General features: G+C 43.1%; 1 protein-coding gene across 2 annotated transcripts; it reads left to right on the forward strand.

Annotated features, from left to right (window-relative positions):
* Positions 1-3,658: 3,658 nt before the first annotated feature.
* Positions 3,659-22,093, forward strand: BHMT (betaine--homocysteine S-methyltransferase). Of its 2 annotated transcripts, none has more exons than XM_045496537.1 (8): positions 3,659-3,960; positions 5,328-5,460; positions 12,384-12,502; positions 13,455-13,646; positions 14,254-14,401; positions 17,927-18,109; positions 19,500-19,728; positions 21,433-22,093. In XM_045496537.1, exons 1-8 carry the CDS (start codon positions 3,928-3,930, stop codon positions 21,617-21,619), a joined length of 1,224 nt encoding a protein of 407 aa, XP_045352493.1. In that variant the 5' UTR covers positions 3,659-3,927; the 3' UTR covers positions 21,620-22,093. The 2 variants fall into 2 exon arrangements, with proteins under 2 accessions (XP_045352493.1, XP_045352501.1); XM_045496545.1 differs by lacking the exon at positions 3,659-3,960 and adding an exon at positions 4,449-4,553.
* The last annotated feature ends 3,933 nt before the right edge of the window (positions 22,094-26,026 follow it).

Here is a 26,026-nt window from a genome sequence, read left to right on the forward strand (position 1 = left end):
CGTCCACCAGCGCTGAGACAAACATTTTTACTTGTGGTGGAAGGAAGCCCTGAATAGTCTAGGAAAAAAACAAAATAGAGATACTCTGCTGTATCTCCAGAAAGTAGAAAGGGGCTAAAATTGGAGGGCATGCACAGGAGCCAGATGAACTTTCTGAGCCAACCTAAGGGAATGCTTGATGACCACAAGGGGGAAGGCAGAGGGAGCACCGTGGGAAGAGGCTATTTTGTGCTCTAGTATATGCAAAGCTAAGTTTATGCCAAGCCAACTGCAAAACGAAAACAAAAACAAAGTGAAAAGTCACCTAGTTTCAACTTGAATTTTGCATATGAATAAACCAAGGCTCTTAAAAAGGGGATAATTGTGTGAGGTGATTTGGTATGCCTGGTGTGTTGTGTGTGGCCATTTCCCAGGCCAGAGGGAATGAAGTGGTACCAGAAAACGTAAAGTGAGGCAAGTCTGTGCACCGGGGGAGAGGGTTGTAGATGAAAAACCCACCACCACCATCCCTTTATTTTGATCCTGGGCAGTGGCAACAGAAAATAGCTGGGGGTTACTAGCCATGGAAAAATAGGAATGAAAGTAAAACCTTCAATTTGGGGGCCATTTGGGAGAGTTCAAACTGAAGGACATCTCATAAATCTTTAATAACCCCAACTATACCTTCTATTGACAGCAGGAGTTGAAAATTCAAATGCCTTCAAGATAAGGTAACTATGTGAACAAGAAGAGAATAGGAATGTGGGGCGGACTGGCAGACAGGAAGGCTCTACATAAAGGAACTTCCATTTTCTAAAAACACTGGCCTTGCCAAAGGAAACACAGAGGTTGGCTACATTTCCATGTCACCAGTTTGTAAACACTGTTCTCTACATGGTGTTAAAACATGACACATCTTCAAAGGCTTAAAGGCTAAATGCAACATTTTTACTCTAAAGCGACCTGAGAAAAGACAGTTTCGTTTTGAAGACGATACCAAGTGAACGGAAAATGAAAAGTCCTCACATTTTCCCATCTACATATCGATAAAGGGGACAGTTTAACTCTTACATGAGATGGTTTCTATCTCCCACTTGGAAAAAAAGGAGGAGATATCCTGTACCTCCAGCGGCAAGCACAGTGTTTGAAACATTGTATGAATGAAACATTTAAAGGTTTATTAAATGAACAAATGGGGTTACAAGTAAAGCAAAGCACCAGCAGAAGACAGACAGCCTCTCTTTGGAAGTCCTAAAACTCAGGAGGGTGGATCTTCAGCTCTAACCCTCCTTCTTCCCTTCAGGATTTATTTTTAATCCCAAATGAGCCTGTAAAAGGCCAAAGACTTCAGTATTATGACCTTCGTCATCTCATGGCTCTAGCAGGCAACAGAGGACATGGGCAGTCTCCCAAGAACAGTTATTACAGAACTCACTCCCCAGGTGGTATCCAAGCGGACTTAGTCCTTTGGGAATGGGGCAAAGGAACTTTAGACGTCATGCAGATAACTGCTGTACTTCCTAACTTCATGGTTCTTGAATGCAAAGTGGGGGTGCCCACCTCACAGAGTTGTAAGGAGTAAATAATATTGTGTATGTAAAAGATGTAATGTAGCACCTGGTACCTAGTAAACACCCAGTGAACTGTGGCTAGTGGCTATTATTTATCTATTGTGGAAATAGTAGGCGAACGCATTCTTTTTTTTTTTTTTTTTTTTTTTTTTTTTTTTTTTGCGAATGCATTCTTATTAACAGCCCTAAATGGGATGGGGGTGGAGAAGTAGGATAGCAAATTGAGAAGCTGTGGAAAAAAACAAAAATATTTCAACAACTGCCCATAAATCATTTTGGAAAAGGTAGAGGTGGACAGATGTATAAATAACTAAAATGTCCTACATTTAAATGCAAATCCTTAGGTATATGTGTATATACTTAAATATATCCATAGAGTTCCTCTGGAACAATAGGGAAAGTGGTTACCTCCAGGAAGGGCTTATACTGGGAATAGTAGCTGGGGAAAGACTAAAATTTTGCATTGTATCTCCATTATCTACTAAAACTTCGCAATTCATTTTTAAGTTAAGTGCTAATGGTTTAAGATCTCTCCTAAATTTTGCTAAATTTGAAACCGTGTGAAATTGCGGAAGGCGGATTTCGGCTTTTACTGTCAGAGCCCTGATACCGCCCCCTAGCGCCTGGTACCCGCCACTACAGCTACTCCCTGCAGCCACGGCCGGGCTCACCCTGAACCGGTATTTCTCCAATACTCATCAGGGTACAACCATAAGTAGTTAATTCATTAACTAAACTATTAGCTTCTCAGACACTCCAATGCTTTAATGGTCGAAAATCTAAACACTGGGAAGGATGACTTCACCTCATTTCTCCTTCTTGCTGGGCAACTGAAATATTCGATTATTTAAATTACAATATACGCATCCATCATCCTTACATTTTTTCCCATTTTAAACTCGACAATTATCACAAGAAAAAGGACTTTTCTACTTTCTCAGTTGTATCTCAAGTGCACATCATTTTAAAAATTAAATTTCGGGGCGCCTGGGTGGCGCAGTCGGTTAAGCGTCCGACTTCAGCCAGGTCACGATCTCGCGGTCCGTGAGTTCGAGCCCCGCGTCAGGCTCTGGGCTGATGGTTCAGAGCCTGGAGCCTGTTTCCGATTCTGTGTCTCCCTCTCTCTCTGCCCCTCCCTCGTTCATGCTCTGTCTCTCTCTCTGTCCCAAAAATAAATAAAACGTTGAAAAAAATAAATAAATAAAAATTAAATTTCTATTAACTCATCATTTGCTACAATAATTTCCTTCTTTGCATGTGTTGAAATGGAAGTTACTGTTCCACATACAAAATTTCCTTATGTGCTTTTATTTGGGTAAAAGGTTCTGAACTCTGTTTCAGGATTTTTAACTCTGTGCTCTAGGATATTTACTGTGGTGGTGTACATTTGTTAAACTAATGCTTTTATTATTTTAAAATCTATGTGTTCTCAGTGTAGAGATATTTTGGGAAATACAACAAAACATAATAAAATAAAAGCAAGCCCTAATTCCACCATCATCAGGTAACTACTATTAACATTTCTATTTCCTCCCGGTTCTTCTAATACCTGTATGTCTTTACACACAATTTTCGAACTGAATTTTGAAATGTCCAAGGTATATTTCCACTGTCATATATAGATGTTAAAAGTCTGTCCTGGTTATATATTGCAAAGATATTCTTACTAGAAAACTACTGTGTTATTAGGAACTGCACGGCATGTTTGGATATAATGGCAGAAGGTCATTTTGAACATACCCACTAATTCAGAGTTAGTATTAGACGTTCTGTAAATGCTATATTTGTATTCCGTTACATAACTCCCAGATGCATTTCGCCCAGATCACACCTCAGACTGAACTTCTTCCCAGGGCATCGCCTCCTCATTCAATAACCTTGTATCCTGGCCTTTGACAAATATTTGTGCATGAATGGAATTCTTAGGCGCCAACTCTGGTGACTTAAGTGGGTAACGGTGCATGATCCCAGACAAGAGAGAGATAAATCAGGGTCGGAACCCCTCGATGCGAGCGAGGGGGGGTGAGGTGGGGGAGGGGGTACCGTGCATTGGTAGGTTAGAAACCTGAGCGAGTGGCAACCTCGTTATTTTATTTTACTTGTCTGTTTGCTCACCTATTTGAGAGAACAATCTCGATCCTCTCCTCCACAGGGCAAGTTCCCAGCGAGCCGCGGGACTCAATAAAAAAGCTGGGGGGGCGTGTTCCCATGCGCAAGGCCCGCGTTGGACGCGCCAAGGCTGGGGAAACCCACCCCGCGCCCAGAAGAGGATATAAAGAGCCTGGCTGCGGCGGTGGGGCAGCTCCCGGTTTCGCGCGGGGTAAAGCTCCCCTCGTCTGTCCGCATCCGTGCCTACTATCCACCGGACACCTCGAAAATGGCACCCGTTGGGGGCAAAAAGGCCAAGAGGGTGAGTCTACAGGGGACCCGAGGGCGCTCTCCATCCCAGCGGTGGCTCTGAGGCTCGACCCACCGGCCCCGCGCCCCAGCGTCAGGAAGTGCACAGGGGTCCCCAGAGCCCGGCTGTGACCAGAAGGTGCTCTCAGAATCTCTCGGGCGGGACCCCAAGGTGCCTCTGAGCTCCCCCCAACACCCCTGCCCATATCCAGAGCGCGCCCTAGATCTACGTGACCCGGGGGGACACCCCCAGAGCTCCAAGACTCCCAACGTTTTCTGAGTCCCGCACCAGAGCACTACCTCAGAGGTGTGGCTCCTAGACCCACAGGCACGACTTTTCTTCCCGACAGCGGTGGGACTAGGGAGCTCCTGGTGGCTTCCGGCTCCCCTGGCCACTCCGCGTCACTGCCCGCGCCGCTGGGCGCGCCCCTCTGCTCCCTGCGTGGGCAGGCCAGGGAGGCGCGCGGCCGCGGCTGCCAGACCGTTTCGTGCCCGCGCCTCGACGGGTGCAGCGGGGCCCCGTGGCCGCCTACCTGCCACGTTTTGGGGCACGCAGCCGTCCGGGTCCCGCCGCAGCCCCAAGGCTCACGCGTTGGGTGGGCCATGGTAAGTTTGCACCCGCAGTTTGATTTCTGCGATCACAATAAAATGAACCAGTCAAGCCTCGGGGAAAAAAATGGGCACAGGGGCTGTAAGATATTGAGTAAGGGCTGTTAAAAAGATTGAAAAACCAAAACCCAGCAACTCCACCGCCTGATTAATGACAAGCCTATCTCTTTCCTAGTTGGGATGAGCGTTCCAGTCCAGACTGTCTGCCTTGGGCTAGTTTGGGGAGTGGGGGGGAGGGGTGGATGGATAGATGGTTGGAGGAAGAGACGGACTGTGGGACTATGGTTGGGGCTGGAGGGACGAAGCAATATACTTGACCCTTGGGTGTCAAAGTACCCTGCCCCCGCCTGGCTGACAGAGGGCCCCAGGGACTGACAGACAGATGGGGCCAGGCCAACTGTAGGGGCTGTTAGAATAAAACTAGCTTTCACCATTTTAAGAATGTGTGCTTAAGTATTCATTTGAGGCTTTACAATAAAATATTTTCACTTAATCCTTCTGTAGCTATTTCTTCAAAGATAACATCCTCCCACCACATTCTTCAAAACTCTTATTGTGTTCTGAAAGACCCTCACCCCTAGCACATGTATACACATATTTTCATATTTTCATTATACGAGCATTCTGGATTTATAAATACATGTACTTTCTGTGAATTCTAAAGAAATCATACTTCTCAAGAATACCATAGCAAAAGTACTAAAAATAGAAAATTGTCTCAAACTCAAGTAACTCCCTTCCTTCGCCCCCCACCCCCATCTGTAATTTTAGGGCATCCTAGAACGTTTAAATGCTGGAGAAGTTGTGATTGGAGATGGAGGGTTTGTCTTTGCACTGGAGAAGAGGGGCTATGTGAAGGCAGGCCCCTGGACCCCAGAAGCCGCAGTGGAACACCCAGAGGCAGGTTGGTGCATATAGCTCTCTTCTAAGTTCTCATAAAAGAATACGACATCGACCAGTGTAGGAGCATGCCATCAAACACAGACATTCGTGGCACATTGTCCAACATTCATTATTGCCTGCTGGGCACTGTGCTAGGCATGTAAGTACAGAGTCACAGGTTGGATGATCGCAATGGCCCTTCCTGTGGCTGTCACCTGTGTTTGCCTCTTGGTTCCTGCCCCTTGCTCTAGGTGAGTGTAGAACCTGGCTCACTGCTTTCCTCTCTGCCCTTCCCTCCCTCACCACTTGGGGTGACTTCAGCGTCCATGCAGATGATCTGTCCAGAACTCTTCCTGTTAGTGCCTTGATCTCATCTCCAGTTGAGCGTTTCCTCCACCCTCCACCTCAGCAATGCACTCCTAGACCTTGCCATCACCCCTAGCTGTCTACTTCGGAAATCTCAATTACGAGGGCCCCATTCTCTAACCACCACCTTCTTTCTATCTTTCCTGCCAACTCCAATTCTCCCACTCCTCAGCCTCACCAAGATTCTCAGTCCTTCATCCCTTCCATGTTAGCATGTATTATCTATTCTGTCCCCACGTGTTCATCCCCCCTCCTTACCCACTTTAAGTTCCATGGCACAGCATCACTCACTGTCTGGGAGATAAGCCCTCCTCCATTGTACGTTTGCCAACTAGTTAAATGCATTATATACTAGCCCCATCCTATTTAACTTCAACTATCTACCTGCCCTGCACCCATACCCATGTACCTTATTCTCACTTTACTCTTTTGACCACAGATCTCTTACAGGGAGATGCAAAGAGGGGAGGTGAGATGGAACATGAGGGAGATAATGCTGTCTTACAAGGCTTCTGCTTCAACCTAAAGCAAGGAGGAAGCATTCATCTATTTTTTTTTAATGTGTATTTATTTATTTTGAGAGAGAGAGCAGGGGAGGGTCAGAGAGACAGAGAGAGAGAGAGAGAGAGAGAGAGAGAGAGAGAGAAGGAATCCCAAGCAGGCTCCACACTGTCAGCACAGAGCCCAATGCGAGGCTCCATCCTCAGAACCGTGAAATCATGACCTGAGCCAAAATCAAGAGTCAAACGCTTAACCAACTGAGCCACTCAGGTGCCCCAAACATTAATCTTTAAAAGAGAGAAATGGGCCACTTCTGCAGTCCCAGAGAGTTCAGGGAGGAATCTGGGTTTTTAAGGTTATGAGTGAATCCACCCACATGTCTTCACCCCAATCTCAGGGTCCTATGTCTTCCTGATCAGACCCTGACTTTGGCAGTAGAAGCCTTCTGTGGTTGATGATTCAACCTCTCAGACTCTCTGCTCCCTGTATAATTTAGTCCTGGGCCAGATCCTCAGCTTTTCTGCTTGCTATAGCTACAAGAGGTGTTTCTTTATATACCACCCAGGAGATCCTCAGACTTTCAGACGTTGTCTTAAACTGGTGATGAATCACCCTTAACCTTTCATTGCCTTTCTCCAGTATGTTGGTGGTACCCAACAATAGCCATCCAATTCTAAAGTCTTTATAATTACTACTTCCTCTGAACCTCTCAAACATTTGAGATAGTGCACCTGCTAGTACATTCCCTTCTAAGGGCATCTCATTCTAGTTCACCACAGGTGAAAGTTTTTAAACAATTGTACCCCTAGAGCATGCTGGGAACTCTGCCACCCATGATGAGCTAGGTACTCGTTACCAGCTGGCCAGAAGTGGAGATTTGTGCTCAGGAGTTTTAATGAGGAGTGCATTTATGAAATAACACTTCTAAGGGAGTGAGGGAAGCAGGATTGGGCAGAGGGAGGAATTACACTGTAATGCAGTTGTAACAGAGGCTTTGGCCAATTCCTCAGGAAGCTCTGGAGTTGGACAGGTGCTTCAGAGTACTCCCAAACTGAGACCGGGGAGTTGGATCTTTGTTCTCTCCTTACCAATAGACCAAGCTTTGCATGCGAATTATCAACCCTCTCCTCTTTTAGGAGAGAGCTTAGCCCCTGGGCAAAGAAGCACCCTTTGGCTTAGGGCACTTCCTAGAGAAGGTCTCAGAGGACAGCTAACAGTAGTCAACACTGTGAAAGAAGTGGACTCTTACAGAGGAAACTGGAGGAAAATTTCTTGTGAATATTATACAGATTGAACAGTTGTCTTCAATGTTTATTAAAGAGCATATTTCAGTGAACTCAGTGATAAGGGGTAGAAACTAACAAAGCATATAAACTGAGAGACAGTACAGCTTTACAATTAAGCATACCGATTTTGGATTCAGGCTAATTGAATCAAATTTTGACAGCCACTAGGCTGTGTGACCTTGGGGAAATCACTTAGCTTCTCTGGGACTCAGATTCCTCTTCTATAAAACTGAGATAATATTGACATCTACTTCAAAGGTTATAAGAATTAAATAAGTTGTATATAAAGTCTTTAAAATAGTGCCTGATGCATGTCAAACACTACAAGTATTAACTATTATTAAATTCATTGTTTCTTCTCTTGATAATATCTTATATAATATCTAGATAATAACTTCTCTATTTCTGCTAGAGAAGTACAGAAATTTTGTGTTCAAATCACACTATCCTGAAATAGTATTCAAAGGAAGAGAGCTATAGTCACACTGTTAAACCCAGCAAATACACACAACTTTCATATTTCCAAATAAATGTAGAAATAATGCTGTGTTCTACCCCTGAAGGAAGGAAGAAAGAAAGGAAGGAAGAAGGAAGGGAGGGAGGAATTCAGTAGGCTCGGGAAGCTAAAACAGCAGTAGTCCTCAAATTTTTATTGTACCAGCAGTCGGTTAAAAATTATAGGTTCCCAGCCTCCACTTAGACATTTGGATCTATTAGGTCTGGGTCCAGGAACCTGCATATTTATAATTGTCCCCAGGTGATAGCAAGGTGAACCATGCTTTGGGAAGCATTGCCATTAAAGGGTTTTAGGGAACACAATGGAATAATTAAGATACAAGAATGAGGTTTTAAAATATATCTATGGTCAGTTTCTTATTTTTTTTTTTTAATGTTTATTTATTTTTAAGAGAGAGAGAAAGAGTGCGAGCAGGGGCAGGGCAGAGAGAGTGGGAGACACAGAATCTGAAGCAGGCTCCACACTCTGAGCTGTCAGCAGGGCTCGAACCCACAAACCATGAGATCATGACCTGAGCTGAAGAAGTCAGACGCTTAAACGAGTGAACCACCCAGGCGCCCCTCTATGGTTTGTTTCTTAAGGTCAGCTTGCTGGGTTAAACTCATTGAAATATTTCTTGAGCCAAGCTGATATTAATGATAAGCTACCTTTGTGCAAACTCTGCCATGTAAATAAAATAAGGCTTTTATTTAAACCACAAGCTTTGAGGGGCGCCTAGATGGCTCAGTTGGTTAAACGTCGACTTTGGCTCAGGTCATGATCTTACGGTTTGTGAGTTTGAGCTGCATGTCCGTCTCTGTGCTGACAGCTCAGAGCCTGGAGCCTGCTTCGGATTCTGTGTCTCCCTCTCTCTCTTCCCCTTCCCTGCTCACATTCTGTCTCTCTCAAAAATAAATAAACATTAAAAAATTTTTTTTAAACCACAAGCTTCAATTTTATAAGTCACATTTTTTTTAAGTTATGCATTAGAGGAGTTCGAGAGAAACTGCTCTGATACTGATTTTACTTTTATTAGTACAGAAACAACATGTTTATCGCTTGGCCCTCTGTTTCTTGAGTTTTTTTGTCTTATTTTAAGTGGACTAATTCTCCTACTAAAGTCTATGCCAAAAATTGTGGTTCTTGTACCCAGTGGAATTAGCAAAGAATTCAGCAAAGAATTAAGGTTTGCTGGATCTGGAGTGGCGTAGGGAATCTGAATCCATATTAATTGCCCCCATGTGAGTCTAAGTGGGGTTATGCTTTTGAGAAGCTCTGCAGCTTTAAGAAGCATAGAAGAATATCAAATCGATTAAGAGCAAGGAGTTGGATCACTGACTTCTGGCAAAATCTAACAAAAGGGTATAAAACGCAGTGTAAAATATACATATACACAATTTGCCCGCTATTCCAGAGTTTTTTTTTTTTTTTTCATTTTATTTTTTTTTTGTAATGTTTATTTATTTTTGACAGAGACAGAGACAGAGACAGAATGTGAGTGGGTTAGGGGCAGAGAGAGAGGGAGACACAGAATCCAAAGCAGGCTCCAGGCTCCGAGATGTCAGCACAGAGACTGACGTGGGGCTTGAACTCACGAGCTGTGAGATCATGACCTGAGCCGAAGTTGGACACTCAACCGACTGAGCCACCCAGGCACCCCTATTCCAGGGTTTTTAAACAGAATTTCTAAAAATCCACCCAAGGACCCCCTGGGTAGATTTCCCAATTATAAGCCATCTCATCCTAGTGTATGGGAAACCCCATCTATAGGCCCTTCACCCTGCTCCAACCACAGCAGCTGTTTGATTGATAAACAGGGACTGTGTATGAAGTGTTGTTAATTGGTTCCTTTTGCTAATTAAAACAAGTTTTAGTGGCGCCTGGGTGGCTAAGTCGCTTAAGTCTCCAACTCTTGGTTTCAGTTCAGTTCGTGATCTCACAGTTTGTGGGTTCAATCTGCACATGGAGCCCTGCCCGTCCGGCTCCACACTGACAGCACGGAGCCTGCTTGGGATTCTGTCGCTCTCAGAATAAATAAACTTCAAAAAACAAAAAAGAAAAACAAAACAAGTTTGAAGTTTCCTCATTTAAGCAAGCTTCTAAGTTCCCACTCAGGACTAGAGTTTCCAGGCTTAGAAACCCATTTTCTGAAATTCAAAAGCTTTTTTGCTTCACTTTCTTGCTCACTGAAAAACAAACTGAGCTTCCTATGTTCTCTGCCCTCTACTAGGTAGCTAGGATGCAAAGACACCAGACTCCTCTTCCATAAAGGGCTAAGGGCTCCAGTGTCCTAATAATTTCCTAGCCTCTAATGTAGTCCCTCCCAGACCTTTTGACTTTTAACCTTCTTACTTTTAAAGGCCTCTGAAATGTCAAAATAGATTTCAGGGGCTGACACAGGATTGCTGACTTCTTACTTTGCCCAGTTGATTCTCCTGACAAAAACGAACACCTGTGAAGTCTCACTATCATTTTATAAAAACAGCATTTTGGGGCACCTGGATGGCTCAGTCAATTGAGCATCCAACTCTTGATTTCGGCTCAGGTCATGATCCCTGGGCCATGGGATTGAGCCCCACATTGGGGCTCCATGCTGAGTGTGGAGCCTGCTTAAGATTCTCTCTGCCCCTCTCCCTGGCTCACACTCTCTCTAAGATAAACAAGTAGGGTTGCCTGGGTGGGTGTCAGTTGAGTGTCCAACTTTGGCTCAGGTCATGATCTTGTGGTTCATGGTTCTTGAGTTCGGGTACCACATCCAGCTTATTGCTGTCACTGGAGCCCGCTTCAGACCCTCCACCCTCTCCCCTCTGTCTGCCCTCACCCCCCTGTGCACTCTCTATCTCAAAAATAAAATATCAGGGGCGCCTGGGTGGCGCAGTCGGTTAAGCGTCCAACTTCAGCCAGGTCACGATCTCGCGGTCCGTGAGTTCGAGCCCCGCGTCAGGCTCTGGGCTGATGGCTCAGAGCCTGGAGCCTGTTTCCGATTCTGTGTCTCCCTCTCTCTCTGCCCCTCCCCCGTTCATGCTCTGTCTCTCTCTGTCCCAAAAATAAATAAACGTTGAAAAAAAAATTTAAAAAAAAAAGATATTAAAATATCAGCTTAATAAATAAATAAATAAATAAATAAAATAGAGCATTTTCCCAGTCCTAGTCTTTATTTCCGAAAATAAAGTAGAGCATTTTGGTGGTTTTCAACAAAACTGCAGATAAGAGTCAGTTGGAGAAACACACACACACAAAATCTATGCCCTGCCCCCACACCGATTAAATTAGAATATTTGCGAATTTGGCCCTAGCATCCATTGTTTTTAAAAAGCTTGCAGAGTGTCTAATGGGGAACCAGAGTTTAGGACTACTATTTAAAGCAAATGTAGTTCCTTAAAATGAGTTTATTTGATCAAATGGGGGGGGGAGGGGAAAGCCCCATATTTTCTTTAGCCTGTAAAAATTGGGGCGCCTGGGTGGCGCAGTCGGTTAAGCGTCTGACTTCAGCCAGGTCACGATCTCGCGGTCCGTGAGTTCGAGCCCCGCGTCGGGCTCTGGGCTGATGGCTCAGAGCCTGGAGCCTGTTTCCGATTCTGTGTCTCCCTCTCTCTCTGCCCCTCCCCCGTTCATGCTGTGTCTCTCTCTGTCCCAAAAATAAATAAACGTTGAAAAAAAAAAAAAAATTTTTTTTAAAAAACTATTCATCCACAGACCTATGCTTGGGAACCTGGCTCCAATTCTTAGTCCACTCTACTACCAAAATTATCTTTCAAAAACAGTGAACTAATAACATCACTCAATTGCTTACAAACTGCTGGTGTTTCCCCGAACCTGTGGTCTGCAGCCCAGACTCCTTAGGATGATGTTCTAGGCCCTTGGTACTCTGTCAGCCAGCCCACCTCTCCACCTGCCTCTCCTACTACTTCTCTTATACATCCTCAACTCCAGCTTCTCAGACTACTTGCTGCACCCCCAAATGCCAAGCCTACTCCTGCCTCCTTTTTGTTCAAGCCCTTACCTCTGTAGGGAATGCCTTTCCCCACCTTCTCTGCCCAGCAAAAATGTTCAAATGATGATTCCTCCCTTGTGGGATCTCCCTCTTCCCTTCACCTCACGTGCATGGTAGAAATAATCTCTTCTTCTTAACGAGAGACCCCAGAGCTACCTCTCATTAGCCCCCAGCATGCACCAATGCCCAGCAACCAGGAATGTGAGCAGATGTTTTCACATCTGTTTATGTGATAGCCTTTTGAGAACATCACGGGTGATAAACTGATAGTAATTAATACCTCTCCTCATTTAATCTCCCAGTTCGCCAGCTTCATCGAGAGTTCCTCAGAGCTGGATCCAATGTCATGCAAACCTTCACCTTTTATGCAAGTGAAGACAAGCTGGAGAACAGGGGAAACTATGTTGCAGAGAAAATATCCGTGAGTAAAACCATACATGGCATTCTTAGAAGGGCCTAGTAGACACATGTGTCATCACAGAAGTTCTTGTAGAGAAAAATGTTGACCGCTTCAGGGTTTGTAGATAATACAGAAATGAGATATGTGTGAACAACTCTTCTAGGTTTTAGCTGGAGTCCTCAAAATTGACAGAAAAGCATTTAATGAAGCAGGTCAAAGAAGGGGGTGGTTAATGATGAGCGATTCTCTCAGTCTCCTAAGTTGCTGAGAGGGTAACCTAACAAATTCTTACACCCTTAAAGGTGTTTAAAGGTTTTTAATGTGGCACAGTGTAGGGGAAGGGTCAAAGGCACAAGGGGGCAGTGACCCTGGAATCTTCCTGGCTCAGCTATAATCAACCTTGTTGTGTTGGGCAAACCATTCAACTATGCCATCAAAGCGACAACTTCTTGATCCCTAAAATGAAAAAGAAGTTCCAACATTCCATGAGTCTGTGTGACTTACAGCACCGGGGTTTAGTGAAGACAAGTGTCAGTTTTTAATGCCTACGTAATTAGAAAATACCTTGTGATTATCTGTTAAGAAAATACATAATGACAAAAAGTCATGAATTCTGTCATCATTTTAATGGTGTCATCATCAACATCGTCATCACCACTATTTGCTAGATATTTCTCTAAGTGCAGCTTAGGCATTAGAAGATACCAGGTCCTTTTATTTAAGATTTTTACCCTCTCCCAGATCAGTGGTATGTAATATCCTATATGCTATCATTGGATTTATTGTTTTCATTACTACTATTGGTGTTGTTACTGCAAATTGCTCAACTTGGTAATATGAACTATTCTGTCCCTGTTATTTTCTAGAATAAAATCTCTATTGTAACATACAACTGAGATGTGGATATTTGAATAATAATTTGGTTTCAACTTCACATGAAAATGTTGATATATCATATAATCATCCATTTTAGGGGCAGAAAGTCAATGAAGCTGCTTGTGACATTGCCCGGCAAGTGGCTGACGAGGGAGACGCTTTGGTGGCAGGAGGTGTGAGCCAGACACCTTCGTACCTTAGTTGCAAGAGTGAAGCTGAAGTTAAGAAAGTATTTCAGCAACAGTTAGAGGTCTTTTTGAAGAAGAACGTGGATTTCTTGATTGCAGAGGTAAACGAAGATATCACTAAAGATGAGACATAGACGCTTAGTACATTTTCTCTACCTTTTGCTTTCATGGGGAGCAGGTGAGATTAGGTGCCAATCATGGCTAGCAATATTCAGTATTAAAATCGTTTTTCCAATTTAAGCTTTCTAGTGAATTTGATTCACTTAATCTAATAAAGTGTTCTTCAAACCTTTTGACTGCAATTCACAGTCATCAACCGTCTGTGGCATTTAAAAAATGCTAATGGTTGGGGCGCCTGGGTGGCGCAGTCGGTTAAGCGTCCGACTTCAGCCAGGTCGTGATCTCGGGGTCCGTGAGTTCGAGCCCCGCATCAGGCTCTGGGCTGATGGCTCAGAGCCTGGAGCCTGTTTCCGATTCTATGTCTCCCTCTCTCTCTGCCCCTCCCCCGTTCATGCTCTGTCTCTCTCTGTCCCAAAAATAAATAAACGTTGAAAAAAAAATACATTAAAAAATAAAAATAAAAAATGCTAATGGGTCACACTCAAAATGTGAAGACGATTCAACTAGTGATAATTATTAAGCAGTAGAATACGTTTTCTAACTGGGGAGAAACAAGATTAAAAGTACGTCAACCTGATCTTATTTCAGTATTTTGAACATGTGGAAGAGGCTGTGTGGGCAGTCGAAGCCTTGAAAGCATCCGGGAAACCTGTGGCAGCTACCATGTGCATTGGCCCAGAGGGAGATTTGCATGGCGTCAGCCCCGGCGAGTGTGCAGTGCGCCTTGTTAAAGCAGGTGATGACGCGTTTTGACCAGTTTGCAATTAGTGAGTCTTTTAAAATTACACAAGGGACACCTGGGTGGCTCAGTTGGTTATGAGTTCTACTTCCGCTCAGGTCATGATCTCACTGTGCGGTTCCTGGGTTGGAGCCCGCGTGACGCTCTGGGCTTTGAGCGCAAAGCCTGCTTCGGATCCCCCGCCTCCCTCTCTCCCTGCCCCTCCCCCAAACTGGCTTTCACACGCACATTCTTTCTTGCTCTCAAAAAATAAAATAAACAAATAATAAAATTACATACAAATGTAGGTCCACCTGTTAGTCCTATATACTACTTTTGCTTAAAGGAAAACTAAAAATTTGCTCTTCTAGGGGTATTGATAATAATATTGAGTCCAAAAGAGAAAAAAGTAAAATAAAGTAAGAAGTACACACACCTGCCTATTCAAAGGGGCCACTAGACCTACACTGAAGGTTTAATACCTAGAAATGAGAAGAGTTTCAGTAAATCAAAAGGAGCATTAGAAAAACATGTTTTATTTTAAACCTAAATTGAGGCCTTTAAACATATACAAAAAGCAAAGCATATCAGACTTAAAAGTTCAGTTGCCTTCTTTGCCAGAGTTTTTCCATTTTCTTTATTTTTTTTTTAACGTTTATTTTTGAGACAGAGAGAGACAGAGCATGAATAGGGGAGGGGCAGAGAGAGAGGGAGACACAGAATCAGAAGCAGGCTCCAGGCTCTGGGCCATCAGCCCAGAGCCCGACCTGGGCTCGAACTCATGGACCGTGAGATCGTGACCTGAGCTGAAGTCGGACGCTTAGCCGACTGAGCCACCCAGGCGCCCCGAGTTTTTCCATTTTCATAAATTTCTGATATGCTTTGCTTTTTGTAATCGGTATAATGAACTTAAAATAATTTGGTATGAAATACTAACTTATCTTTTTCAATAATTTCCATTCCTAACATTGGGTTTCATTTCAATTAGGGAAAACTCACAAAATGTTTTCAAAGCTGCCTCACTTTATTATTTTTTTTAATGTTTATCTTAGAGAGAGAGAGAGAGAAGGCAGGCGACCTGGGGAGGGGCAGAGAGAATCCAAAGCAGGCTCCAGGCTCTGAGCTGTCAGCACAGGGCCCGATGTGGGGCTTGAAGCCACGAACCGCGAGACCATGACCCAGGCCGAAGTCGGACACCCAACCCACTGAGCCACCCAGGAGCCCCTCAAAGCTGCCTCATTTTAAATGCAAGGCATAGCTCAGGATCAGTGGAAGAGTCCAACTCACTCTGAGGAACAGAGACACTATGTTTGGCCATGTTTCATTTCTGATTTTTATCCAACTCCTGATATTTCATAAAAGTCACTTCATACTTGTCATTAACAATAACAATTATTTAGATTTAGGAATGAGGCTATATAATCCTAAATTTTGGGGGGGAAATGTAACAATGGGGGGGAGGAGAAGCATGTTAACTTGTTTCAAAAAGATCAGAAGAGGCTTTCATGACCCCTATTGTTAATTGGCAGAGATTCGTGGCCTGCGTCTAATTCTTCCCCCACCATTCCATTCAAGGTAGGTGGCCACGGTGCTTGACATCACTGTGCCACTTATCTCGTTTGTGTATCGCTTTAATGTCTGACTCACTAGACTGTAAGGTCAAAGAAGGCAGAGACTGTGTCTGTCTGGCTCAGCACTGAGTGCCCTGTGCCTAGCACAGCACCTGGCACAAAATAGGTCCTTAATTAATATCAGCCTACTAACTCCAGTCCATCTTCCAATGTTAGCTCACATTCTACCTCCACATCCCCATACATCACCACACATACCCCAAGTAAACACTCCCTCCTCTCAGCAACTAGAACACTTTCTACTTACACCACTCATTTGGAATATCCTCAGTCAGCATCTTCTAATCTGTGAGAACATTATTAGGGTTCTGTAGTGAAATATATTTAGAAAGTGCTGTGTTAAACCAAGTCACACAGGTCCCTTTACTACAGAATTTCTCAGAGCCTTAGTGTTCGCTTACGCGGCGCATATACTAAAATTGGAAAAATACACAGAATTTCTCAGAGCCTTTGATATGTTTGTGTATAGCAGCAGTATCCAAGAAGGGGATATAGTAAACAGCTACTTCCTCACAAGTGATCATAGAACTTTGTTTTCAGGGAGCAAACCTAAGGAAGCCCTTTGTGTCAAACCTTATGAAACCCTTGGTGTCAGGGACCATGTCCTATATTTATATTTCTCTATAATCCCTTAAAAGGACCCTTATACCTAATAGATATCCAAGTGGTAACCAACATAGGATTAATTCATTAGTGTAATGAAGTCAAACAAGGAAAGAGAAACTCTGGCAGCAGAACGTCCAAAAAAATAAGATGAAGAAGAAGGAGGAGGAGGAGGAGGAGAAAGAGGAGGAGAAGGAGAAGGAAAAGAAGCAGCAGAAGAAAGAAAGAAAAAAGAAAGAGAAAGAAAGAAAGAGAAAGAAAGAAAGAAAGAAAGAAAGAAAGAGAAAGAAAGAAACAAACAAAGAAAGTAAAGGTAGTCAAGATCCAAGTGAAGATATTAAGTAAGCTGTTGAATATTAAGTCTGGGACCCAAAGGAGAGGTCACGGTTAGAGAGAGAAATTTGGAGAATTCTGGATATAGATCATACTGAAAGCCCTGGGACTGGAAAGGAAATGTAGGAGAAGAAAAGATGGCCCACTGGGATCCTAGGACATTGCAAGATTGAAAGGTTCAACCTTGAGGGGGTCGGCACCTAACGCCCAAAGAAAGCAGCCAGTGAGGTAGGAGCACCACTGAGAGAGCATGAGAAGCCAAGAGAAGGGGAGTGTTGATGAAGGAGGGTATGGCCCACTAGGATGATGCTGCCCAGACATTGCATCAGATGAGAACAGAGGGACGACAACTGGATTTGGTAAGATCAAGGTCACTGGTGCTCTTGGACAAAAAAATGATTCAGAGAAATAACAGGAGGGAGGATTGGAACAAGAATGAAGGAGCAAACTGCAGACCCAGCCCAGTGAAAACCACTGAGATGCTTGCCCCTGAACGCTGGATGCCATGGCTTGTGGCATCAGCTTAGCTGCTCCCAGAATCTGGATTAGTGATATTTTTAAATTGGCCTGATGAAAGGGAACACTGATCCTCAAGTGAGTGGTATGGTAACCACGAGCTGGGAGTGTCAAAAAATTATTGTGTCAAGATTGAAAAGTTGACTTCTAAAATTTGTAGTTAAAAAAAAAAAAAACAACCTTTAGTAATGATTTTTTGGAAAAAAGATGGACAGCCAAGTGTACATAAATGACACTTCAGTTGTAACAGATTCTTCACAACACTTTTCCCAGAAAGCCCTTGCTGCCTGTTAGTAATCATTCCCACGCAGAGGTAAGCTAGGTTCGCAAGGAAGCAAGAATCAAAGGCTGTATTTGTAATTCACTGTTTCAAATAAAAGCTCCTTGATTAAGAGAGGAGAGTTGGGGCCACCGGTTATCTGATGAATCCCTAAAGCTCAGTTGTTCTTCCCACTTGCAGGAGCTTCCATCGTTGGCGTGAACTGCCACTTTGACCCCACAATTAGTTTACAAACAGTGAAGCTCATGAAAGAAGGCTTGGAGGCTGCCCGACTGAAAGCCCACCTGATGAGTCAGCCCTTGGCCTACCACACTCCTGACTGCAACAAGCAGGGATTTATTGATCTACCAGAATTCCCCTTTGGTAAGACAGACATTTTATAAATTATCTCAATGTCTTGATGTTTGACAAATTCCAAATCTATAGCCATAGAGCTTTGTCACAGCAAAGAAATGGCAGCATATCTCATCTCTTGCCCTCGGTGTCTCTCCCTGCAGCCAAAAGCCCTTTGATATTTGACCACAGTAGAAGGAAAAGATGGAACCGACAAGCAAAAAAGATCTCTGAACCTTTTAGCTGTAGGCTGGTAAAAAGGATGCCCTTCCGGGTGCGATCAGCAAAGACTTTGGTTCTGGTTCCAGCTCTGTCACTGAGTTATGTAACCTTAGCAAAACCGTTTAGTTCTAAACCTTAATTTTCTCATCAGAAGAATTAAAAGGATAGACCGGTTTATGTCCAAGTTACTTTTCCCCTGTTCTTGAGGGCAAGGAGAAGATACCATCACTAGGTTACTGTATAACAACTTTGAATGAAGAGGCTGAGCAGATGCAGGGAGGGAATACTTGGCAGTCTAGGAAAAGGGGTCAAGCATGTGTGGGAAGTCGGGTGTGTCCACCTGAAAATCCAGCCAGAGAGATCACCAGGGCCAGAGTTTGGACAGCTTCTACTCCATTCTAAGGTCCTTAGATACTGTATTTTATAGGGGCCCTCAGAGAAGTAAGGTATTATAACATAATCCATCTAGAAGAACCATGGATAAAGAATGGCAAAGCGTCTGTGTTATGGCATAGAACAAATTATCGCAAAATTTAGTGCCTTTAAACAACAAACAGTTATTATATCTCAGAGTTTCTGTGGGTCATGAATTTGGGAGCAGCCTAGCTGGATAGTTTTTGCTCAGCATCCCTTATGAGGCTGCAGTCCAGATACTGGTCAGGTTTGTAGTCCTCTGAAGACCTGATGAGAGCTAGGGAATCTACTTCCAAGCTCCCTTTGTTGGCTGTTGGGAATAGGTGTTAGTGTCTTGCTGTTCTATTAAACAGAATTAGAGGCCTCAGTTCCTTAAATTATTGGCCTTTCCACTGTGATGCTTGAGTGTTCTCACAACATGCAGTTGTTCAAAGAGAACAAGAGAGATTGAGGCAGAAACCGTAATGCCTTGTATAACCTAGCCTCAGAAGTCACCAACCGTGCCTTCTGACCTATTCTATTGGTCTCTCAGACCAACCTGATATGAGAGGGGACTACACAGGGTAAAAACATAAGAGGGCAGGAATCATTGGGAACCATCTTGAAGGTTGGCTATCACAGCATTTAAAAATGGGCATGTAAATGCCAATTAGCTAATAATTTTAAAAAATAAAGAAGCGAATGTTAACAACTTACTTAATTCAGTTCTTGAAAATTACATACTTATTATAGCTGTTTATTTTGAATATTTTTTTTAAAAAAAGAATTCATTCCATTACTACAGGACTGGAGCCCAGAGTTGCAACAAGATGGGACATTCAGAAATATGCCAGAGAGGCCTACAAGCTGGGGGTCAGATACATTGGCGGGTGCTGTGGATTTGAGCCCTACCACATACGGGCGATTGCAGAAGAGCTGGCCCCAGAAAGGGGATTTTTGCCACCAGCTTCAGAAAAGCATGGCAGCTGGGGAAGTGGTTTGGATATGCACACCAAACCATGGATTAGAGCCAGGTAAGAACCTTTAAACTGTATTTGCCAAACCAAACTCATTTGGATTATGAGTATGTCCAAGTGAGGTCACAACAAAGAGTATAGATAATTTGCTGCATGATGATAAATAATGTTATCCTCCTTCAATTCTTTCATAGCCATGTTTATAAAATAGCCTATGTAGTGATCTCTGGCTTTAGAATATAAATAATATAAATTGCAATGAAGTGTGATTTCATGTTCTGGGCTAGAACCATGTGGTAGACACTGAACAACATTTAACCGATTGGTTGTTAAGATTTAAGTATAAGTTAGGACACCTGGGTGACTCAGTCCATTGGACATCTGACTCTTGGTTTTAGCTCATCTCATGGTTTGTGAGTTCAAGCCCTGTGCTGAGCCTCGCATTAAGCCCCACGTAGGGCTCCATGCTAAAAGCATGGAGTCTGCTTGGTATCCTCCTCTGCCTCTCTCTCTGCCCTTCCCCTGCTCACTCATGCTGTCTGTCTGTCTGTCTGTCTCTCTCTCTCAAAATAAATAAACTTAAAAAGTGTTTTAGTAAAAAGATGTAAGTATAAATTAAACGTAAAAAATATTAATTAAGTGCTTGTTCTGTGCCAACCACAATCTCGGAGCTGGGAATACAGTGGAGAATAAAATAGGTCTTTGCCCTCAGAGCTTACACCCCAGTGGGGGAGATGAACACTAAACAAATATTTTACATTGGGCAATGTGCAAGGCACTGGGAAAATACACATGAAAAGCTGGCTAGAGAATCTCAGTCTACTGGGGAAAATGGGTAAGAAAGCCAATGTATTATACTGCAGTAACTGCTTTGGTAGAGGCACAGATTTAGAAAGTGACAAGAGAAAGGAATGGCCATCTCTGCCAAATAGAAAGATATTTTAGAGGAAGGGATTTTGGGGGGCTGTATTTTGAAGGGCTAAGTAGCCACGAGATAAAGAAGAGGGTGGGGGACGAGCACCAAACAGAGGGGCAGTTCCACTCCATTCAGCTGATATTGATTGTATACAACTATATCAAGACACGGGTGTGGACATCGAAGTAGCAAGAACAAGGCACAGGCCTGTCCCCAAGGAGTTAACAGACTAGTAGGCAGAGAGACAAACAGGCGAGTTCAAGTTGGCTTAGCAAGTTCAAGTATGAAGATATGCAAAGGTGCTATGGGGTCTGAGCTAATGGCCCAGGAGGGCAAAAGGCAGAGGAGGGTGAATGAAGAATTTCTTTTTTGTGTTTTAAATGTCTATTGATTTATTTTGAGAGAGAAGACGAACAGGGTAGGGAGGTAGTGAAGGAGGGCAGGGCGGGGGGGGGGGGGGGGGGTGGGGTGGAGAGAGAGAGAGAGAGAGAGAGAGAGAGAGAGAGGAAAGAGAGGATCCCAAGCAGGCTCCATGCCAGAGGGTGGAGCCCCACACGGGGCTTGATCTGACAGTTGTGAGATCATGACCTGAGCAGAAATCAAGAGTAGGACGCTTAACCAACTGAGCCACCCAGGCACTCCATTTGTATGCATATATTTAAAAAAATAATTTCAAAGTAATTTTAGCCTATAGAGCCTTAAAAAAATTGTAGTTCAGATTAATAAATGTGTTTTAATGGACATACTCTCAAGAGTCCAAAGACAGCTCTGTGGAGGTATATTCTAGCTCAGTGACATAGATACAGATGCTCAGGAAGGAGTCTAATGTGTGTTTGTTCACCCAGGGCCAGGAAGGAATACTGGGAGAATCTTCGGATAGCCTCGGGCAGGCCATACAACCCTTCAATGTCAAAGCCTGATGCCTGGGGGGTGACCAAAGGAACAGCTGAGCTGATGCAGCAGAAAGAAGCCACCAGTGAGCAGCAGCTCAGAGAGCTCTTTGAAAAACAGAAATTCAAATCTGCACAGTAACCTCAGTGGAAACCATCTTTAGTGACTTTTATGTTTGGGCCACAGTTCCTCCAAATCAGGAAAAGACGGTTTAAAAGCAATGCTTATGTTAATGCTAGGCTACACATAAAACTGGTAGGAGCTGAACAACACAGAACTATAAATAGCACTTGACGATTTTAAAAGTATCGTTTAGAAATTTACTTACAAGCAAAATAAATAAGAAGTACATCTTAAACAGTTTCCCTTATACCATGTATAAAGTATTAGGGAAATCACTGTGGCCAAGGAAAAGTTATTCAGATATTCATTCCTACTTCAAGAAGTTTGCAGCCTAGTAAGGAGAATGAGACAGGAGCTGTCATGACAGATAAAGTGCTATAGGGAAGTGACTTCCAAGTCCTTTTGAACATGACCCTTAGTAAGAAACAAAAGTTTTCGAATAACCCAGTAAAGCACATACTATACAACCAATGAAATAAAATGTGAGATCCATTTTGGCATTTTCTATTCTATTCCTTTCCATCCTATCTCACTGATAAAACATGCTAGTTGCGACACTACAAATTGATTTTATGACCCATTAGTGGGTTTTGACCCACGGTTTGAAAAACAACTGTTATGGAACACTTGAGATATGGGGACTTTGCTAGTTCTTTAAGTTTGTTCTTAGCAAATCACTCATGTGGGACCTGATCAATAAGTATCAAAAGACCAGAATCCTGCTCTCAGAGTTCCAGAGTTGTTCTCTCTCTTTCCTGACCCATTTCTACTGCTAAAAAATGTATAGACCAATGGGGAGGGGAAAGGAGGCATCAGTATCTGGATTTTCTCCATCCTGCTCAAAAATGGATCCACCTAAATGCCTTTAGTCAGTAAGGCTGAGGAACAGTGAGCTTGTATTACATCGGTTGCTTTAAAAAAAGTATAATAGGGGCACCTGGGTGGTTCAGTCAGTTGAGCATCTGACTTCAGCTCAAGTCATGATCTCACGGTTCGTGGGTTCAAGCCCCTCAACCAGCTGTGTGCTGACAGCTCAGAGCCTGGAGCCTGCTTCAGATTCTGTGTCTCCCTCTCTCTCTATCCCTCCCTTGCTGGTGTGCGCTCTCTCTCTCTCCCAAAAATAAATGAATATTAAAAAAATTTTTGTAAGTATAATGAAGAAAAAAATAGGGATTCTCCAAACTCTTATCCAAGTTGCCTAGATTGAGAACTATGATATTTTTACATGATAACATCTACTCTCCCATGAGACCTCACCCCTGAAGATGCAAGACATTAGCATAAACATGGCTATTCTCAATGTATGAAAAGTTCATGCTGCTTTCTACACATTCTTGGGTTAGGTGTTTTGAAATGTAATTTCTTGGGGCGCCTGGGTGGTGCAGTCGGTTAAGCGTCCGACTTCAGCCAGGTCACGATCTCACGGTCCGTGAGTTCCAGCCCCGCGTCGGGCTCTGGGCTGATGGCTCGGAGCCTGGAGCCTGTTTCCGATTCTGTGTCTCCCTCTCTCTGCCCCTCCCCCGTTCATGCTCTGTCTCTCTCTGTCCCAAAAATAAATAAACGTTGAAAAAAAAAAATTAAAAAAAAAAAAAAGAAAGAAATGTAATTTCTTCAGCTATTAAAAAAGAAGAGCAGTGAGACTACCTTGATTCTTATTTTCATTCTCTAATTTGCTTACGTTTTACATGAAATTTCTATGCATCAGTTTATTCATCTATTTTAAAAAATAACAACCTTCCTACTTCACAAGTATTTGAGTTTTAAAGGAGAAGGCAGCAGTAATTAAGGGGAAAGAAATTTCCGGAATTTTCTTGCTAAGATAATTAGTAATCCATCCTTATCTTCCAGTGCATAGAAATAAAGCCAAAGGAATATGGCTTTCAGAGGCTGCATGTGGTTGAGGTGAAATAAAAGGAGAATGAATGTCATTTTTAAAAAAAAATAAAAGTTGCTATCTACCATTTCTCACAAATCAGGTTCAGTATCTCATACTTCATTCATAGATGATAGAAACTTCTATTCAACTTACTGTTCTATTATGGTATAAGACGGATGACCCTTTAGTACTCTTTTCAGAACTTTATTGCCACACAAAACATTATAATTTCTAATCATTCTTATATCCTTTGATTCAAAAAATATTTTCCTCAAAAGGAACTATACTGGATGTGCTCGAATTAAAAACTATATGCCAACACTGCCTCCTAGCGGCATATTTCCTATACTGAAAAATTTTTTTGAAATTCAACCCTTGCACCAAGTGTATTAGTTTTATTTCCTACAATCTTGCTCATTAAAAGGAAGGCTTGTTTAATACCTAGGAGTTTCTTCAAGTTAAAGACATTTCTCACTGGTAAAGGTATTTTTATGGAATCAGCCAGAGGGACCCTAAAGATCAGGAGTCCAAACTCTCCCTTTTAAGGATAAGATACCTAAGGTAGGATGCCAAGTCAGAAAGGACTTCTTGCTAGTCCCAGACTGCTGAGAAAGACGGTTTTAGCGTGGATCAGTGGTCGAAGGAGGGTGGAACCAGGACATACAGCTCACAAAATTAGGCAGTCCATCCTCCAACCCAGAAATAAAGATCCTTGCATTACTCAGAGTCAATGCAAACTCACTGAATATATGGTTTGCAGTTTATGGCTCTACACTTCTTTACACTGCAGCAAAGTGACTTTGGGTAAGGAAGCCCTGGGAAAACGGACCCATAATGGAGACAGAAATGGAACTGGAAAGAATCAAAAGCTTCCGTTTCCACCTTCTCCAGAGGGGGGCAGCAGGTCACCAGCAGGGAAGGCCTGAGGAGCCCTAGTTTGCTTTGAAGTGAAGTTATTGCATCAGGATAAACGAGCACGATGTGGCAGAGGTATCTTGAGCCCTGTTTTTTGTTTTGGTCAGTTTTTTCCTAAGATACATGGATCTTTGAATCCCATCCAGCACAACTCACCCAGCAAAGAAAGCCTTACATGTGTCCATTTCCCCCCAAGATCGTTCTTTTTCCCGGCTCGCACATAGCTTGGCTGAAATCATTACAGACTGTTTTCCCAAACAGCCCCCCGTTAGTCAGTAACATTCCCTTGCCCAGTGTGCCGGCTGCCAGGTAGACAACCCTAATTCTTACCCATTAAAGGAGGAAGAAGTCAGTTTGAAGAAAGTAAAATAGAAGACGCCTACCAACTGCTTCGGGAGTAGTTATGCCTGACAGTTCTGATAAACAACAGAATTAGAGAAAGCCAAGGCCCAGCACTTCTGAACACCTTCAGGAACAACTTCATGTTAGTGTTTGAACAGAAAACCTGAAACGCGGCCACATATGAGGACTTCTCACAGACGGTGGCAGGAAGGGCAGGGTCATTTGGTGAAAATTGGTGGGAGTGTGGTCAGGGAAAGGAATAGACAAAACGCTTCAGTTTTAGGGCAGCGGGAGGCATTCTGTGGGCCTTGGATAGAGGAGGAAATCAAGGGGATGGAAAGCGAGAGACAGATGTCATCATTCGTGCGGCTGTGAGCTCTAGAAATAATGCCGGTTTGTGCACAGCAAAATCAAACCGGTTGATTTACAGGCCACTAAATCAGAGGCACAATAATTTTAACACGTGGTTTGACATATTTGTGAAAGTCCCTATGTAAATTTTTGCAAGGAGATTTCATGGGAAACATTTAGCTTATTTTTAACCAAAATTTATTTCCCCAAATGCCTATAATATTTTTAGTAGTCATCACTTACATGCAATTTATAAATTATTCCTGTTTGTTCCTTCACACAGGTTCAGTGTGACCTCTATTTGGCCCCTTTTTATGGTTATTTGCTCCAATTTACTACACAGCCTTGAAAGGAAAAAGCTGAAAATCTCTGAAAATAGTTCAAACTTTTCCCCCAATTCATCCTGGCCATTCTTCCAATTATTCTGACTTAATGAGATTTTACTGTTCTTTGGAAAGGTTAATGTCTCAACATGTGAATTTGCTTAGTGGAATTCAGCCATCTCCCCCAAAACACTAGTGCAATGTAGCAGAAAAAGCAATGAATAAATTTGGAATCAGGAGCTTGGGGTACAAGGCTTGCTTGGCCCCTGTCACACTGTACACCATTGGAGAAATCACCTCACTCCTCTGACCTTCAATTTTCTCATCAATAAGATGACAAATCTCTACCACCTCATGAAGAAAAACCCCACAATTTTATTTTTGTAACTTGATGGTATAGATAAGCAACAGCCTCATCATTGTGAACAAATATTTACCGAGTGCCACTTGGTCGTGTGCTTCCAGCAGACTTAACTGTTAATTAATTATTCCCCTGGCTATGCAGACAGCAGACTAAAACAAATAACACTGTTGAGAGGGCAGGGAAAATGTTATTAGCCTAGACTCAGTCTGGCACTGGGAAATGAAAAATGTCATTCCTTCCCACAGGTACTGCTT

The sequence above is a fragment of the Leopardus geoffroyi genome, chromosome A1 (assembly GCF_018350155.1).
Source record: "Leopardus geoffroyi isolate Oge1 chromosome A1, O.geoffroyi_Oge1_pat1.0, whole genome shotgun sequence".
Lineage (NCBI taxonomy): Eukaryota > Metazoa > Chordata > Mammalia > Carnivora > Felidae > Leopardus > Leopardus geoffroyi.